This window comes from Natrix helvetica, assembly GCF_964273705.1.
Source record: "Natrix helvetica genome assembly, chromosome: Z".
NCBI classification, from domain to species: domain Eukaryota; kingdom Metazoa; phylum Chordata; class Lepidosauria; order Squamata; family Natricidae; genus Natrix; species Natrix helvetica.
Window position 1 is genome coordinate 88773547 of NC_138554.1, and position 20373 is coordinate 88793919.

Consider the following 20373-nt stretch of genomic DNA (forward strand, 5'->3'; position numbering starts at 1 on the left):
GCATAATTTCGGATAGGGGGGTCCAGTTCACCTCCTTCTTCTGGAAGGAGTTTCTGAAGCTAATTGGCTCTGCCCAGGGCCTAAGCTCCGCCCACCACCCTCAGACTAACGGGGCTTGTGAACAGACTAATTCTGTTTTGGAACAGTACCTCCAGTGTTTCATCAATTATCAACAAGATAACTGGGCTGAACTGTTACCACATGCTGAGGTGGTATACAACAACTCTGTGCACAGCAGTACTGGCTTGACACCTTTTAGAGTTGTGTTTGGACAGGACTTTGTACCAATTCCTGAGTTGCCTCGAGACAAACCGCAAAGTTTGTCCCTCTCCGAGTGGAGTGACCAGCTTCACCAAATTTGGCCCATGACCCGCCAGGCGTTGGAGGCTGCTCACCGGGCGCACAAGAAACAGGCTGACAAAAAGAAGATGAAGCAAAGGGAATACAAAGTAGGAGATCGAGTATTCTTGTCCACCAAGTTTCTACAAACCACCCAGCAATCAAAGAAATGAGCCGAAGTATGTTGGTCCTTTCCTTATTGTGAAAATCATTAATCCTGTTTCTGTACGATTGGAGTTACCAAAGCATCTTAAGCGGATTTATCCTGTGTTTCATGTCAACCTATTGAAACCTGAGCACATTTCTTCTTTTTGTGTGCCCCTATCTCCACTCCCTGCCCCTCTTCTTATTGAGGGAGAGCAACACTTTGAGGTTAAGGAAATCTTGGATTCCAGGAAACATAGGAATTGAACTCAAAATCTGGTATTCTGGAAACATTTTCCCCCTTCCCAGGCTGAGTGGGTGGATAAATCTCATGTTAGAGCTCCTAGACTCTTACAGAAGTTTTACGTTAAGTACCCTGATAAGCCTTGATCATATTTCCATTATACATGTCTTATGTTGTCTTTTCTATTGTTTTATTTTCTTGCAGGGATGACTTCTTTTCCTGAAGGAGGGCTGGATGTCAGCCTCTGTTTCGCTATTTGCTTTCGGCTGCCATTGAAATGGGGGGGCTGGTATTTGGGAGTGGAAGCTTTAGTACAGGAGAGATTGTAAAGTGGGAGTTTTGGTCTTACTGTTTACTACGCATGCTGGAGATTAGCGCTTGGTGTCGGCCAAGGTCAACCGTCCGCATACCTACCTGATGATGCTCCTTGAAGACGGAACTCACATGACAGCTAAGGGATTTACAGATTGGACAGTGGGATGAGGGTTGTCAGGGTGAGGGGGTTGATCACATATTGATTTGTATGATTTCGCGCGCTTTTGCCTCAGATCTTGCTTTGCTTAGCTACTATTGCATTATGGGTGTGGCACACCTGCACACGAGCCCCCCTGCGCTCCCCCCACTTATGGCATGCGAGCCAAAAAAGGTTCGTCATCGCTGCATTAGATGCTTCTTTGTGCTGATCGGTATTGTCTTATGTTGAGGGAGTGGAACTAACTGTCCTCATAATTGGTTGCCTTATTGCATGTATCTTAATTTCTTTGTTCATTTTACCATCTTCAATTAATATTATTCCTAATTATTTGAATGTTGATACTTGTTTTAGACTTTTTCCCTTTATTGTTTTTTCTCTGCCATTACTTGTTTTCTCTTTGCTGATTCTCATATTTATCTTGCCTTCTTGGTTCATGGCTAACTATTGTTGCAGTTTCTTATGTGTAATTGCTATCAATGCCTAATCATTTGCAAAAATAGGTTGTGATATTATTTCCATTCTTGGGTTCTTTGCTTATGCTGTCAATGTAGGGTTAAACAATGGTGATGATAGTATACATCTCTGTTCTACTCCCAATGTTACTGTGAAAGGGTTCCGATATTCCTTGGTCTGTTCTAATATTTTCCATACACTATTTCACTTACTCCATATTGGGCCAATGTTTGCATTAGAAATTTCCCATTGACTCTGTCAAATGCTTTCTCTCATGTGACAAAGAGAATCTTATTGCATTCCATATTCTTCTCTATTAGTTGTTTAAGCACAAAAATTACATCTCTATGTTTTCATTTTTTCTAAAATCCATCTGCTCTTTTGCTAGTTGTGGTTCTATAACTAATGTTAATCTTGTCTCTATTATCTTGGTGTACATTTCTCTATATGGCTCAAAGATGAGGCTGTGCATAGTGTGGATTCTCATTTGCTGATTTTTTTTCACACAGTGGTATTATTATTATTGTCAATCAGTAGGTGAAGGTAGTTTTGTCCATGTTGCATTAAATATTTTCTGTAACCATCTGATGCTGCTTTCCACCACTGCTTGAATTATTTCGGTTGACAGCCCATCTATTCCTGATGCTTTGCATTTGGGTGACTTTTTAACAAGTCTTGCTACTTCCTTAATCAATATTTCTAGTTTTAACTGTTGTTTTGTGATCCTATGTTGCTTTTTTGTGGTACTCTTATAGGAGGTTGAGGAGCTCTTTGAAGTGTTCTCTTTTATGAATTCTGATGGTTCCATTAGTGGCCTTCTGTTCTTGTCATTGATTATCTCTGTGGGGTTATAATACTCCTCTCTTTTCTGTATTCTTTTGACTATTTTGAAAAGCATTCTGCAGGCTGATATATCATTATCTGCTAATGTTTTTCCAAACTACTTCCAGGAATTTAGTTTTGCCTTGTTGATTTTCCTGTTGTATCTCAGCATTATAACCTGTAACCTAAATTATCTTTCTCTTTCCCTGATTTATCCAACATTTGTATAACTCTTTTTCAACTTCATTGCTTCTTTAAACTCTTCACACCACCATGCAGTGTGTTGGGTCCCATTCCAGCTTTTCCTCTTTTCCTTTTTTTCCACATAGTTCTTCTGCAATGTTAAGCAGAGTAATTCTGTAAGCCTTCTTTTGGAAAGTAGTGAGGGATCCAATTATCTACTGTTGCAGTTTATTGTATAACTGGTTAGGGTCTTAGGGTTCAAAATACCATAATGTTGACACAACAGTTTAGTACTCTTATGCAATTCTAATAGATCACTAGTATAGCATTGCTATTTCCAGCTCCTTAGCAAGACAACAGCAGAATGGTGGTAAAGAAAGCCAACCTTGGACCAGGGAGCAGGCAGCTCCCCACACCCACAGAAATAGTCAATAAGCACCTTCCCAATTCCATCTTCTGCAGGACTCTGCCTTCTTTTTAATGCATGGAAAAGAGTAACAAGATTGCATACCCATTCTAGTCGCTGGATTCTACAGGCATAGAGAAAAGCAAAATTTTAACATGTAGCTAACAATGATTTAATCCAATCTCATTCATAGACTGGGGATGAAATGAAGACAATATTACCAGGCAGGACAGAGAAAAGATGCTACCAGAGCACATTTGTGCCATTTGTTAGGCACCAGTGTCTTATTTTCAATGCTATGATCAACATGTTTTGAAAAGAGATGAAAGTTTACCTTGTGCATAGAGAGCTAGATTGTCTAAGTCAGTAAGAAGGTGACATACTTTTCAGTAAGATAATTATGACCATTTTTCACACTTATGATCATTGCAGCATATAGTCACGTAATGCTTGACAACTGGTTCATATTTATGACAGCTGCAGAGTCTCGGGGTAATCTTTTGCGACCTTCTGACAAGCAAAGGCAATGGGAAAGTCAGATTCATTTAACAACTGTGGTATTAATTTAAGTACTGCAGTGATTCACTGAACAAATATGGTGAGAAAAGTCGTAAAATGGGACAAAACTCAATACATTTGTCTTTTTGCCTTCACTGTAAGTTGTATTGTGTTGGGGGGGGTGCACTGAGGGAGCTCAACCAATTTCATTGTACATATGTTGTGCACTGACAAATAAAGTATTATTATAAATTTCTCACTTAGCAACATAAATTCTGGGCTCAATTGTGGTTTAAGACAGGGACTACCTGTAGTCTTCTCTTTATTTTGTATTTTTATTGTACATTACCTTTCTATTACAATGATAATGTTAAAATAGCCAACAATAGTACAGATCAACTAGAAAAGTACAATTCAAGATTAATAACAAATAATTTAAAATAACACAAAATAAATTTCACTTGTTTATAACCTATAATTTTGACTAAATAAATTTGCCTGCTGAAGTAAAGACAATAAAAATTAAATTAGCTTGGTTTTAGGTGAAGTTTCTAAAGCCTGAGTCCTACTATAGAAAGTTTCTTTGCCCACATTCCTGACAAATGCACTTCTGATTAGGTTGGACAAACAACCATGCAGACTTACTGGAAAATTTTAGATAACCTAATAAAATTATTTATTAATTCCTGAAATGGTTGGATAACTAATGAAGCTGTTGTAACAATGCTCCATTTAGTTTGGTTCTTGTGCTTTCATCTAGTGCAGTTAATGGTTAACCTATTTGGCACTGAAACTTTCAGTGCTGAAACTGGAGCATGCATGTTGTTAGGAATGTAAGCTAACAGTTGGGTCAGCAATATATAAGCCATGAGAGTAGTACTGTTTCTTTAAGTACTGCTATAATGGGATTGATTGCTGTTACCTCAAGTAGCCATAAAATGGAGCCAGAATGGCTGTTAGCTCTCTGTTTGTTAGATGCTGATTGGTGGATACTGAGTTACTGTGAGTTTTGCTACTGTTAGCTGCTTTGTGTGCTGAACTGATTATATGATACTGGACTGTGTTTGATGGATCACGCCTTAACTGAGAACATTGATAACTGATTGACTGAACCATGTGTAAATTGAACTCTGAATAATTTCCACATAAGTAAAATACTATTACTTTTACTATTCGGTGTGCCTGTATGCTGGTTTGTGCGTGTTCTTCCACACCACTCTCATTACGCTTCTCTGCACACTCGCTCTCCTAATGGGGAGCTTACCTAACACTGCATGCCCGAATGCCGGAACCCGAAAGAGAGCAGCTGGATAGTGTGCATGCGTGCGGTGGCCAGGTGCTCTTCCGGGTTCTGTCGCATACTCCACCAGATAGCTGCTCTCTTCTGGGTTCTATTACATGCATACACACGCATGGGCGACAGAATTTGGAAGAGACCACCTGACTGGTGTGCATGCATGCTAGACCAGCTGGCCAGCACAACGGAACCCAGAAGAGCAGCTGGTGACAGTGCATGGGCACACGGAGAGGGCTCTACACGCCACCTCTGGCATGTGTGCCACAGGTTCGCCATCACGGATCTGGTGAATATTCCACACTATTCAAATCAGCCTGTGTAGAGCAAATTAAGTAGTCCAAATAGGATATAACTAATGAGTCTATAGCAGATCTCTCTAGATATCTGTAAACAATGAGTGCATAGAGTACATTACTGTAACTGGAAAAAGTAATTTCTACTCACCAGAAAAACTCAATTTTCAGGATTGCAACTAGAAATATAGTAAAACTGAGTTTTCAAGACAAGAATAATTTATGTTAAATAATCTTCATTTTGATTTCACATTTGTCCTGTTATTAAACTAGAGCACAGGTGTTAAACTTGTAGCATCACATTGCTGTCACATGACGTATTGTGATATTTCTCCCTTTGCAGAGCTGGGGTGGACGTGGCCTATGTGTGATGCATCTGGCCCATGGGCCACCAGTTTGACACTCCTGAACTAGAGTATCCCATAAACAAAATTGAATCCACATCTTGCTGATTTGAAGCTGGATTCCACCATCTTTTCCAAGAATAAAATATTGATGATTGACTGTAAATTACCCAATATGATAAGATATTCACATGATGGACTAGTAATCACTTTTCAGTGTCAATCTTATATCAATAACAAAATATAAATAAGCAAAGTTGTATGTGAACATGTAACCATCAGGTTGTCTTCAGGGCTGTTTCTGCATTTTATTAATGTACATTACTTTTCACAGTTCATTTTCATTTCTTTCAAATTTTGAGTGATTACAATGAAATTCCTTAACACTTTTCTCCTAAATATCACATCTATGCAGCACCAACTAGTGGGAGACATATTAGAATTCCTCAAAAAAAGCAAACAATGCTGGCAAGATCCTTGAAGGATTACAGAATCATTGAATTCTCTGCATTTATGTATAATTCCTTCCCTTATTCCTATCCATGGGGCAATAACGTGTACTATATTTAGGAAAGTATAAGGAGACTGCTACTAATCTGCCTCATAAACTATAGTGTATGTTAGTTACAGTTATATTATGCTTAGTTTAATGCTCATCAGACATTATAAAACATCTAACTTTTCATCATTTAAAAGCAGTTGCATCCTTACTATAAACTAACCACTCAACTCTGAGGGCATTAATAAAGATATATAGATATAATTATATACATGCATACATCAGTGATGAAATTCAAATTTTTTTACTACCGGTTCTAAGGGCATGGCTTGGTGGGCATGGCAGGGGAAGGATATTGCAAAATCTCCATTCCCACCCCACTCTGGGACCAGCCAGAGGTGGTATGTGCCAGTTCTCCGAACTATTCAAAATGTCCGCTACCGGTTCGTCCAGAACCTGTCAGAATCATTTCACCCCTGGCATACATACACATAGAGGCAGAAAGAAAATCTGCTGCTTTATCAGTTCAGATATCATGCTTCATTGTGGAGTTACAGGATATAATTTTAACAGATACATTGTGTGCCATTTGTCTAATTTTAATAAAATACAAGGCTGCTTTATAGCACAAAGATGGGATAAACCAGCGATGGCTAACCTTTTTGGTTTTGGATGCCAAAAAGTGAGGGTGCGTGCGCAATAGCCTGCACATGTACCAGCACCCATAATGCAAAGCGTGTCCCCACATGCACATACAACCCACTCACGCTTCCCCCCACCCCACGCTTGCTGCACTTGCCTCTAAGCTGACCTTGGTATTTCCTCTGGGAGGCCGTTGGGGCCATTTTTCACGCTTCCCAAGCTCCAGTAAAGCCTCCGGAGCCCGCAGAGGGCAAAAAAACCTGGTCCATTGGGCCTACTGGAAGTTCAGAAATTATCCATTTCCAGCTTCCAGAGGGTCTCCAGGAGGCTGGGGAAAGTCATATTCACCCTTCCCAGGCTCCAGAAAAGCCAGCGGAGCCTGGGGGGGCGAAAACGGTCTCCCCCAGCCCCCCTGGAGGTCCTCCAGAAGCTGGAAATGGATCGTTTTCAAACTTCCGGTTGCCCCATTGGGGCTGTTTTTTGCCCTCCCCAGGCTCCGGAGGCTTTCCTGATGCCTAGGGAGGGCGAAAACGGCTTCCACCGGGCCTCAGGAAGGCCGAAAATCAGCTGGCTGGCATGCGCATGAGCGCTGGAGCTGACTGCTGGTGTGCTGGCAGATATGGCTCCATGTGCCACCTGTGGCACATATGCCATAGATTTGACATCACGGGGATAAACTGGAAACCTATTTAATTATTCATAACATGGACAAAAGTGGTAGTTCTCTTTTCTCACAACACCAGTATTCAAATTTTAATGACACATAGTCATTTGATACATCAGAGACAAAGGACACCATCCAGATCCAACACAATGAACTGAATAAATTATAGTTCAGCTAACATTTGAGTTATATCCCACCTTTTATCCAGGAATTCAATATAGCATTTTTATTTTAAAAAAATTATATGCCCTCCCCAAACTCATAACAATGAGCCTAGTGGCAGATAGCGTGTGCAGTTCTGCATATTTTCCCAGAACAGCCCTGTCAGATCTACTGGGCACAGTCATTCAGAAAACTCTTATGGCAATAAAATTGTACACTGAATGTATAATTAATATCCAATCTGATGGGTTTATCTTCATCCAGAATCCAATCAGTGAGAGCTGCAGCACTTTAAATCTAACAAGGGTCATATATTGTAGCCTGTGGGCCATTACCTTGGAGGATGATAGGAGTCGAAATTGTCGGTAGGCCAGACCAGTATGGACTACTGAACTATCTATATTGATAAAGCTGAGTTCACGCCTTGCTCCCATACTCGCGAGGACTAAAGACCAGCATTATCAAAATTGGGTTTTTAAAATTGGTTCGTTGTGTATAATTGGGTTTATGTGAGCGTGAAATAGGTTTTCTAATGAAACCCGTTAACAACTCTACTAAAGACACACATCTCTTCTCGTCCTACTAAAGCCAGTTCCCAAGAGATCAGGTACGTTCCAGTTCTTTATAACAAGCGGGCAAGAAAAGGAGGAAGGGGCTTATTGACAGAAACCCCTCCTGCTTTTTTCTTTATAGATTCTGCTGTACGCCAAGAGCAAGCTAGCGCGGACACGAGAAAGTGAACGGCCCGATATCCCCGCGCGCCATTTTAAGCGCCAATCTCGCGTCCTTCTGTTCATGGCTGCTGTCACACAAGGAAACGAAACGTTTTGTATTCACTCTCTTGAGTGGCATAGTAGACATACAAAGGTAATAACAGACAACCGACCCACCCCATCCTCCCCAGATACGCAGTCTAATTCTTCCAGGGGCGCCCAAACTTTCGTATGAGGAAAAAACCACTAACTTTCTCGTCCCCTTACTCTTTCCCTCCTGAAGCGCCTGCGTGCAACCCCTAGAGCCGCGTCTCGCCGCTTATTTATTCGCCGCGACAATTGGGGTCCGCCCAACACAGGTGTGGAGGTGGCGGAGGCAGCTTTGAGTGGGCCCGGAACGAGAGAAAAGTTTAATTAGGGCAACCTGGCTTGGTTTTTAATGCGGTAATTGAGTTTGGGGGGTGGGGTGGAAGGAAATTATATGTGGTTCCTATGGTTAAGGGGTCTTCTCAATACAGCTTTTTGCATTGTTCGCTTTACAGTAATTCGAATAATGTGCCTTCGGATTTATTGCCGGCGCTTAGTTTAAATGCTTAGTTCTTCTTTTACGAAAACGAACTAAAGCAATTAAGGTTGAGCTTGTTTGGAAACAAAACCACTAGCAATTCTTATAATTATGTTGACCAAAGAAGAATGTATGTCTATAGTTCTGGTGAGCCATAGTTGAATGTGAGTTTCTCAGAAGCTCACAATTGGCTTCCTGAAAACCTCATTTGTTTCTAACCTTTTACCAGCACATTTTGCCTATTCTATTGCCTTAATTTAATTCACAAAATGCAAAGAATTTAAAGAAAAAATGCAAACATTCATTGATAATGAGAGGATTACATAAGGAGATGGGAACTGTAACTGAAAAGGATGGGACTAATAATTGATTTAGGCTCTGAAAATGTATCAGGAAACCTGCAGAAAAGCCCCAGCCACTTAGCCTCAGAATCAAAACTTCAGCATAAAAGATGGAATTTTAGGAAGAGAATTAAACCAATTTGGCCAAAGCAGAACAGAATTCAAAAAGTAAAGAGAAACATAATTGAGAAGCATGGTAATTCAGTAATGATAGATTTAGGGATTGAAAAAGCATAAGAAAACCTGCAGAAAAGCTGTAGCTGCGTAGTCTCACAATTGAGTCTTCAGCAGAAAACATGAAATTTTAGGGAGAGGATTAAACAAGTTTGGCCAGAACAAAAGCAGCACAAAAGTCAGAGAATAAAGAGAAGTATATGTAAGTTAGAATGTATCATACGGAACATAGGTGTATTAAAATATAGAGAAAATTTCCCAAAATCGCAGAAATATGTAAAGTACCCAGTTAGTGTGAGCTCAGCTGCTGTGATACATTTTTCAAGTAACTGTATAGAAGAAATAGAGTGTCTAATGAAAAACCCATGGTGAATTTTGTAAAACAAAAAGAACTGACTGTCTCAAAATTGCAAAAGAGAATAAAAGTTTCAAATGGACTTAGGCAAGATTTATTGGATTCTATAGCAGACTTTGAAGAAAATAGATGCAAAAGTAATGTAAAAGAAGGAATAAATAGGATGGTAACACGAATATTTTCAAAATCAAAAATGTATGCAAGTGATGGTGAAAAACAAAGTTGGAAATCAGAAAGAAGTGTTGCAGAGATTGTGGAATATAGCCAATGGATTTTAAAGAAGACAGTAACTAAAGAACAAATGGATTGTTTACCTAAAGAGAAGTTGTTGGTTACCAAAACAGAGGGAACTAGTAAGGAAGAGACAAATGGAAAGGATGAAATTGTGTCTTCAACTGATCTTAAAAAAGAAATCAAAACATTTAGTAAGGATGCTTATTCCCTTTTCCTCTGAATATAGGTTTTATTACTTTAGAGTTGAATTTGTTTTTCAGGTCTATTACTGCCTGCTTGAATCTAAATTTAAAAAATTTAAAATGACTTTAAAATTAAAATTGGGATAATATAACTAGTAAAAAATTAAGTTTGGTTACATTTGCAATTGAAGTTAAAACATTTTACAATTTTAAACTTTCTCCAAGAGATGTTAGTCAAAGCTCCATGCTTGAAAGCAGGCATTTGAAACTGAGTCTCCTTCAAGTTGATCTGATTCCTGTTAATTTAATATCTATGTCCATGCTGTTTCTTAAATTTTGAGAATGATTTCTGTTTTGGATGGATTTTTAAAAACATTTCTCAATTATGCAACTGCTTTAGTATTTCATGATGGTCTTTCACCAAACTACTACTGTAATTAGGTCTGACCTGGTTTAGCTTTTTTAAGATGGTAGGGCATCTGTCTAGCTCAGGGGTGGCGAACATGCGGCTCTCGAGCCGCATGCGGCTCCCGGCCAAAATGAATGCAGCTCTTTGCCTCTTATCATTATTTTGTATACTATGGCTCTTTGCCAAGTTTGGATTTTGTCCCTTTCGGCGCTAAACCCGGATCGCGCGCTCCCTTTCGGTGCTAAACCCGGAAGTACGGTCTTGCCCCGCCCCTGGCGACGCGGCGACGCTTGCCTGCGCTCCACCAGCTCGGCTGGGAACAGAGACATTTCTCTGCTCAGCAGTGTCTTCAGTGGAGTGGTGGCAGCCTGGCAGGCTGAGCCTGCGTCCCTTTCAGGCGCTCCACTCCGCTGAGGAAACGTCTCCGTTCCCAGCCGAGCTGGTGGAGCGCAGGCAAGCGTCGTCGCATCGCCAGGGGCGGGGCAAGACCGTACTTCCGGGTTTAGCGCCGAAAGGGAGCGCGTGGTGTGGCTCTCTGACTCTCACAGTTTAAAATTTTGGCTCTTTTTGTCGAACTTGTTCGCCACCCCTGGTCTAGCTGGACACTAATTCTTTATATAGAATGAATAATCACATCTGGATACACTTATACTGGGCACACTTGTACAGTTTGAATAAAGTTGCTTCTTTTATATTTTGGCTGGAAAATACAAAAACTTCTGAAAATTTCAGTAATAAAATGACCTTAGGAACTGCAACAGTTCCTAAAATAATAAATTTGATTTGACTGAAAACATTACCATTAAAAGGAGTGTAGTTAGAACTGAAACTTCAATATCTTTTATTAATTTTCTTAAAGGTATACTTTTGTTGTGCTCTGCTATATTTTATACTAAATTAATGCTACATTGCAATTAAAATTCCCTTTTGTAGCATGTATTTATGCTTGCATAAATATTTATTTTATTATTTAAATTACTTTATTAAATAAACACATGTAATAATAACTATATTACTTTACAGATAATCCTTAACCTACTATCTGTTGCTTAACAATTGTTTAATATTACGACAGACATTCCTAGAGATATTTATAATCCATTTTTGGAGTTACAGCAGCCACATGCTATTCTCCTTATGGTCACATGATTGTAGTTTGGATGCTTGGCAACCAAGTCATCTTTCCAGTTAATTGCAGCATTGTCTGGTCATATAGCCACGATTTGTTCCTTTTTTGTCAGTTTACAGCAAAAAACACTCATAGGGAAAATAGATACTTTTTAAAAAGACTGCATTCACTTAGTGGCCATTATAAAAATTGCTCATATCTTCAAATCTAGACATGTAATGTCTTGATTTACAATTGTAATTCTAGACTTAATTACAATTATACGTTGAGGACTACCTGTACTAATTAAAATAGGACCTAGAATAAATTTAGATGATGCAAGAAAGGTTTCTGTTTCTAATGGTGTTTTATAGTATATGTATTTTTAAATATCTTTTTATAATGAAGTAAGTTATACTTGAGATTATATTAAATATATTAATGATTTTTTGTTTTTTTTAATCAGGAGAAGATATCCTTGACATTTTAAGTAGACAATATGGAAGGATGCCATATACAATTCTGAATACATTAAAGAACTGCAATATAGAGACAGCATTAGAACAGTCTGCATGTCTACTAATAACTGAGGCAAATGTGATCAAGAACAACAATTCTGTTAAACTTTGCTTTTGGAAGCAGACTAAAAAATATTGTAACACTACTTTTTCTATCACAAATGCTGCATGTCTAGAAAATTTTGACATAAGAATACTTGAAAAGAAAATTGAAAAAAGTGCATTGGTGAAGTATCAGAATGAAAGATTTGAATGGCTTCCTATGTATACTCCCTGCAAAAAGAGTCTAGTAGTAAAATCATTTGATTGTTATTACATTAAGACGTTGCAACTTACAGGTATTGAGCCTCAAAGCTGTAAAATTAATTGTGGATCTCTGCATACTGCGTTTGATCAACGAAAATCCATATCTTCTAAGGGTATGGGACAGAATGAACTTAGTAGTATCCCTAATGTAGTACATAATATAAAATTAATCACACAAAAAGACATTTTGGTTTCAAGAGAAATGTTCCAGCATACTGAAAGTCAAAATGCAAAGCGAATCAAGGAAAATAAATTGTCTATGGATTTTAAAAAGCCATGCAAAAAACTAAAAATGCCAGAGGACCTAGAAGAATCATCAGTCATGAAAGTTCTCATAAATGAAGATATTTCCGCTGAACATGAAATACCAATAGAAGAAAATACTGTTGCCATAGATTCTGCAGGAATTTCAGAAAAACTAGATTATAATGAAACAAGTATCTTGTCATTACTTGATTGTATACCTGATTTTAGTCTAGAGCTGCCTTCTCAAAATCAAGTTGCTACCATGTCTAGCAATGAAACAGCAGACCAAGGGCACTTCATTACATACGGTTACAGTATTTTTGAGAAATCGGTAGTTCTCAATACAGACAAGAATGAATCAAAAGAAATAGAGCCATTTATTGACTTCAGTAAAATGGATGAAAATAAATCCATGGAGACAGTGGATATTGAAAAAAGTATGGTCTGTAATAGTAATGCTGCTCCCTACATGAAAAGAAAAAGGGCAAGTAACATAAAAACAAAAAAAACTGGTAGGAAACGGCGGCGGTATAGCTGTCAAAGAGCAATCCCAATTAGTGGTAAAAATATATGGCCTCGTGAATCATGCGCAAGAACATCCTTGTGGATTTGTAAAAATCATGCATTGGATTCACATAGAGGATATTTAGAAGATACTGATTCAGTAACAAAATGCAGCAAATTGGAGGTCCATAAACCATTGGTAGATAGTAAAGTATCTATAAATACAATGGAATGTGCTGTTGAAAGTCCATTTTCAGACTGCATATTGCATATAGGCAAGATATTTTCACCAATTACTGAGAATAGGTTTTCTTATGATGATATGGAAAGATCTAAACAAAGTACACTTGGTACTGAAATTGAAAAATCAAAAGTGGTTTTGAATTTATTAAAAGAAGTCAAAGAAAAAAGTATAAATATTCAGAATGACTCATTTGCAAGCATTAGGAAAAATAGGACAGATAATCCAAAAGCATCAGTTACCAAACAAAAAACTCTGTTGAAAAATTTGACATCAGGAACTTTGTCAAATTTCAAAATTCCTTTACTTGAAGGTAAAGGTAATTTTAGAAAATTAAAAACTGAAACATCATCCAAAAAGGATACTGGCAATTCTTCAAATGTTTTAGAGAATGTTCTTTCTCTAAAAGAAGCTAGAATTAAAATGGCTTCATCTGACAAAAAATTTAGCTCACAAATCCAATCAGAACAGGAGAATTATACGTCTGCACTGGAAAAATACATACATCAATTCAACAGTGATATTTCTGAAAATGTTTCTAAAAAGAGAAGAATTTGTAATACTTCTGAGAATACTTCACATAAGAATAAACTAAAATCACCAACTTTGAATGATACTCCTTTCTCTTTGAGTACTGGAAATATAGAGGAACAAATGCTAAATTCTGCTTTGGCCTCAGAAATTATTGATAAAGTTAATGTCAACAATAAGTTGGTGCAGGAAAACGATGACATTTGTGCAGATATTCTTAAGGCTTATGAAGATGATATTCTTGTAATTGATGTTATTCAAGATGATCCTGACCTGTTTGGGGATAATGTTGAGCAAGAAGATGACAGTGCAAAGATTAATAATACTAAAAACACTTATAGTAGTCACTTTTCAGAAAAAGATCTGGAATGGAAATCGGAATCTTCTCAACTTTCAAAAAGCAAGCATTTGAAATGCATTAGGTAGGCTTGTTGCTTTGAATTTGTGTGTGTGTGTAGTTGTTTGTTTATTTACTTACTTACAATGTGGTTTTTCTTAAAGTACAATTCAAAGACCTTTAAGAAAACAAAATCTTAGACCTATAGAATATGAAGTGATCTAGTACAAGTGGTGTGATAAATTAGAATTTGGAGGATAATCAAGAGTATACCTTACTCCTATACTATATTAAAATTGTTCACAGAAATTTGAAGCATGTCAACGGTAATTGTAAAGCAAACATGTCTTCTAATATTAGGATTTTATATGATTGTTTTGTTTTAAATATGCAATAGTACCTATAGTAAAGAATCTAGTTGTTTATGTTCAGACTTATTTGGATTCATATTCACTTTATTATACATTACAGATAGGAAGAAGTACAAGATAGATTATATTCTTAAATGTTAAAATTTAAATACAAATTATTTTCCTTTTTTTTTTTTTTTTCATTTAAACACCTAGATCAGGGATGTCAAATTCAAGGCCCGTGGGCCAGATCCGGCCCATGGGGTACTTAGATCTGTCCCAAAGGGCCACCCTGGGAACAGCAAAGGGTCGACCCGTAATGCCTCTGCCAGCAAAAATGGAGCTTGGCAGGGCCGTAGGAGGCCCTCCTGAGGTCTGTTTTCACTGGCAGAGGATTGCAGGAGGCTGTCGCAACCAAAAATAGCTCGGGAGACTGTTTTTGCTGGCAGCCTGCTCGGGCCACCATAGATGTTCCCAACATGAGTGGTGTTGAACTGGCAACGCCCCCCCCAGCTACGCCCTCCGTGCCCCCCCTGAGGTCAAGCACATCGCTGATGTGCCCCGCAATGAAATTGAGTTTGTCATCCCTGACCTAGATAAATCTTCATGCCTAAATGGGTATGTCAAGTAGTACAATAACATCCATTTTAGATGGTACAAATGGTAATAAATTATCAGTATAGTTTCAATATTTCAGATTTGACCCTTCTAAGGTTATACAATAAAAGTGCCTAATTTTAGAGAGGCACACTTAATGTTTGTCTTTGGAACAATTCTCCAGAATTATTGTGTGTGTGTGCAATTTTTCTTGAAATACTAAAACATTTAATGAAAAACAAGCATAACGAACCAACTTAGAAAACATTAACTTTGCCTTTAAAATAATAAAATATTGCATGCATGCATGCATCATATCAACAGTTCAGACTAAGATGTTACTTGTATGACCTGTGATAAAATATTCTCTTGCTCACAAGATCCGCTTTCATCTCCAAACTATTTCCTTCAGATTCTTAAAAAGCTGCTCTCATTTATTTGTTCTTAATGTTACTTCATCTTCCAGATGATAATTCTTTATTTAAGTGGCATTTTCTGAACAAATTAGTTGGAAATGTAAGACTATTTATTTCTCGGTTATTCAGTACTTGCATCTGATCCCATGTTACTCCTGAACCAAGTTGCATGATTTGTTATAGTGATTGAAGTTGATGAAATTACTGTATGTGTAGCTACTACATATAATGAATTTGGTGTAGTACAGGGTCTCCAAACTGTAACTTGTGGGCTACATCTGCCCCTTGGAAAATTCCTTCCAGCTCTTCCTATGTGTTATGTTCCTATCCTTTCCAAACAGTGCAGGGAGAGAAAGCAAGATTATATTCATCATTGTTTGGAAAGGAAAGTAGGATTCCCTTTATTTCTCCAATTGGAGAGGGTGGTGTTGCCAGCCAGCTAGATGAGGAAAGGGAAGCATAAGTTATGAGTTAAGTAGAGGGTGTTATGCTGTGCTGTTTTAATAGGATGATAAGGGCTTGATAATACAATATCTCTTAAATTGGATAAAATCTTTCATTTACAGAGAAAGCCTCATTCAAGATTATGAAACACTGAAATTGGATGAAAATGCTGATGGTTTGGTGATACAAGGTAAAGAGTTTAAAATTCAGAAATGGAGAAAAATAGTTTACTTAATTTTTGACAACGTAGTTAATTTGCATAATTGTGTACTAAAATAACTTGATGCTTATAATATACAATATATTATAATGCACAGATCTAGCAGTGGTGTGTGTGGGGGGTATGTTTGAGCTCTAAACACATTCCGCTTATAAGCAGTATCCTGAATTACAGGGAGCAAGCTTCCTATAATCATCTCAGCTGTCCTTACCACTCTGTATGGACTTTCTATCTGAGGCACTGCAGCCACCAAATCAAACAGTGATGCAGTTTGTTAAAACACTCTCAATTATGCCCTTAAAAAGTAGCCAGGACAGAAGGAAAAAGATGTGATGTGTGGGGAGACCAAAACAGATTGTTAGTTGTCTGTACTCCCAGATACTTAATACTGTTGACCACCTCTAAAGTTGCATCCTTGACACTGCGTGGAGTATGACTGTGCCAACTGTTTCTAAAATCTACAATGATCTCCTTTGTTTTATCAACATTAAAACCAGGTTACTTTAATTGCAACAGTTCACCAGAGCCTTCACCTCTTCCCTATAAGCATCTTCACTGTCATCCCGGATAAGACCCACCACTTCTGTGTCATCTGCATACTTCACATGATTTGTAACAGATTTGGCACAGCAGTCTTGGCTCATCAAGGTGAACAGTAGCACACTCAAGACACAGCCCTGTGGGAAACCTGTACTCAAGGAGATATAGTTGGAAACTTAGAAACAAAAACATATAATGCCTCCAGTTGAATACTGATCAATTCTACAATTTAATTTCCCTCCCCTCACAAAATAAGCCCCCAATTTTTAAAAAAACTAAATCTATTTGCAAATTATTAACCAGTCTTCTATATACTACATTAATGACAAAATAGTTAACAAGCACAATAATAATAAAAAAGGCAAAATTAAAGTTTCCAAACCATCTGTTAATAAACTCTTATTCTAATCAACTTGTAGAAAATTTACCACAGCATTTTACCATCCCAAATTATGTCAAGAGTTAACAGTAATTCTTCCTGAGTTAAGTAGTCACATTTGTTTCTTAATACCATCTCTTATCAATTGTTGTCTGGTTAAACATAATAAATTCAATCTCCAAAGTCAAAAGAAAATCCAGATAAAATTGTTTTTCGATTAAGTGTAATAAATCCATTCCCCAATGTCCTTCATTCCTTCTGGAAAAAAATCAAGCCACCTCTCAGGTAGCTTCTGTTATAAAATAATGCTGGCTTGAAGGAGAGAGGTATGCAATCAACTCAGTTCTAAGTCTGTACAGTCCATATTTCTTTCCAACAGACCTGCTGCTTTCAAATCACATTCTTTTTGGCGACCTAATTTATCAAGAACTACAGACATCTGAATATTTTCTACAACTATTATCAGTTCACCAAACTTTTGAAAAAATCTTTTAACTAAGGATTGCATATTACCAAATGGACTTTATTCAGGTACCAGTCACATCTTGTGCTTGCACTTATGACGGTCATACCTCTCCCACAGATGTACGATCATAATTTGGGCACTTGGCAACTGGCTCACATTTACATCTCATTGCAGCAGCTTGCAATCGTGATGATGATTTGCAAACCTGTTTCAGCTTTTCACCAAAAAAATCCTTTGGGGAAGTTGGATTTGCTTAAAAACCAACCATGTGATTCACGAAAAGATTGGTGATTTGCTATTTGACCATGGTAAAAATAGTCATGTGATTACTTATGACTGCACTTAGGATTACTTTGGCATTATGAGTTCTTCAGATATCTAATATTCAGTACTCCTTTTCTGTTAGCAAAATATGTTATTTTCATCCCTAGTTATGGTTAAATTTTCTTTTTCCAAAGCATTCTGGAATGTATAATAAGTTTAAAGCATATAAAATTTGACAGGATTTAGGGGTAATAGAATAATGTGATATCAGATCCTGCCTACCAGAGCTGTTTTTACCTTGCCTGTTCAGATTCCTTATAGAATCCCTGCCTAAATTGTTTTACTATAATATCAGTTTCTTCTTATATGCTTCTCCAGCACACTATTCACTTTAGTCCTCTAATGCATCTTACTCAAGAAGCCCTTAATTTAAATAAGAATGTAAGAAATCTCATATCTTGCCCAGAAGCCAATGTCAATTGAGAACTAACAATAATTAGCATATGGGAGGTAGTTAACCATATTCAGTTATATTGTTCTTTTGGTATGGTCCAGATTTGAGTTTTATTTTTAAAACAGATTCAGACTTAAAGTTGTTATTGCAAGTCAATCGATAATCAATTGCATCCAATATTTATTACCTTTCAGTTCATTAATTTAATTAATAATTAACAGAAAAAATATATTGTAGGAAATAGTTTTTTTGCCACCTAAATTAGGGTTCCACAGAAATTTTATGTGATTCTAGAGAGACTAAGAGCAAAAATAAAGTTACATGCATTTATCCAATTTTCTATCATTAGAGCTTTGCCTTTGATCAGTAGTTCTGATTTTTTTTATTAAACTAAGGTTTCAACAGCTTGAAAAAGTTAAGAAACCCCTGTTTTAGAGAAACATTGTTAACTCTTTTTGTATAAACAGTTATGGTCCAATTAACATGGAAGCCAAATATACATTTTATATATAATGCCTTAATTCTCCCCTTGCCACTAGTTTGCTTTGTGTTTATATAAAGCATTGCGCTGTGTTCTAAATCTAAAAGGAAAAGAAGCATGTAGATTAGTAGCATTCTCCTTCTATTGGATTTGTTGCTAGCTACTATGTTAGAATTAGATTTTTCAACCTGTGAACCAGGATACGTAAGTCTTATGATCAGAAGACATAACCAGATATAATTAATGAATGATTCTATACAGCTTAATTAAAAATATGAGATTACTATATACTTCGTTTTTAGAGAATTAAGAATTCTATAGTTTATTTTAATTCTTGAGAATTTACCATATCTGAATTATGTCTGAATTTTTTTGAAGCATCAAATCATAGCAATTCATAAGAACTTTACATTGCATTCTAGTTAATGTTATTGTTTGGCCAACTATTTTCCCTTCTTTAATATGTGTATACTGTATGTGTACATGTGAAATTTACAAATTAATTAGCCTCGATTTTTAAAATGTATTAACCTTTATTTTAAGAATTTTGACATATTATTAATCTCTATTGGAGCATTTAGGGCTTGATATCAAATGAGTTCCATAGTGGTATATTCTCATGATAATTACATAATTATGTTTTGAATGGTATAAATGGCCACCATTGATCAAATTATTAATAATGTCACATTATCTGGTACCACAAGTTTCTTTCCAACATAGTAGTGTCATTTTAAATGTAGAGTTACTACTTTAGGAATATTGGAAAATATCCCATTTTTCAGTTAAGCATTCCGTTTCTAATGTTGCTGTAGTTCAGAATTACACATGACATTCTTTTTCCCAATTGATGAAATTAAGTCAGAGGTTCTAAATGGAATCAATTCTATAGGAGGAATATCAGAATCATCCCCTGAAGATGGACAGCTGTCACAACCGAATAAACTTACAAAGGTTTTTGATACAGATGAAAAGGTATAGAAGTACATTGATTTTGTTGCATAATAATAATTCAATATGTAATGAATACTGCATTGGGGAAAGTTTATCTTTTGCAAGTAATAGGTTGCACTTTTTAAAGTATGTATGTATATATATATTTCAAATATAGAACCCACTGAGCTCAATAGTTCTAATTCCAGCTGAATGTAGGAAGATTTATAATGTAAAGAAGGCTGGCATACTAACTTGGAAGAAAGTTATCTAAAAGAAATGGGGTTTACTTGGAGTTGACATGTATAGGTTTCACTGTTAGATACTGAAGATTAGATTGCTAAATATAAATATTTTCCCAAAATATTTCTGGGATCTTCGATGTGGAATCTATTGGTGCTATTAAATAAATTTATTTTGACATAAGAAGTATAGCAAAGGAATGAGGACAACATATATACTTTTTATTGTAACAGCTTTGTTAATAAGATGAGCTGCATAATGAAGTTTTTGAATTACCTTTAGAGAGCTACCAGGGATATATATATTGCTTTATAAAAATGTCCACTAGAAAATTATAGTACAAGATTATAATCAAAA

At 36.8% G+C, this 20373-nt stretch overlaps 1 protein-coding gene across 1 annotated transcript in view; it reads left to right on the forward strand.

The window, feature by feature from the left end:
* The first annotated feature begins 9489 nt into the window (after positions 1-9489).
* Positions 9490-20373, forward strand: part of TOPAZ1 (testis and ovary specific TOPAZ 1) — a 63572-nt gene continuing 52688 nt past the window's right edge. Inside the window, exons 1-4 of the mRNA XM_081970656.1 lie at positions 9490-10038; positions 12013-14314; positions 16159-16226; positions 19733-19815. Of these exons, the coding sequence (XP_081826782.1) occupies positions 9624-10038; positions 12013-14314; positions 16159-16226; positions 19733-19815 (2868 nt within the window). The 5' untranslated portion in view covers positions 9490-9623. The remainder of the gene's footprint in view (positions 10039-12012; positions 14315-16158; positions 16227-19732; positions 19816-20373) is intronic.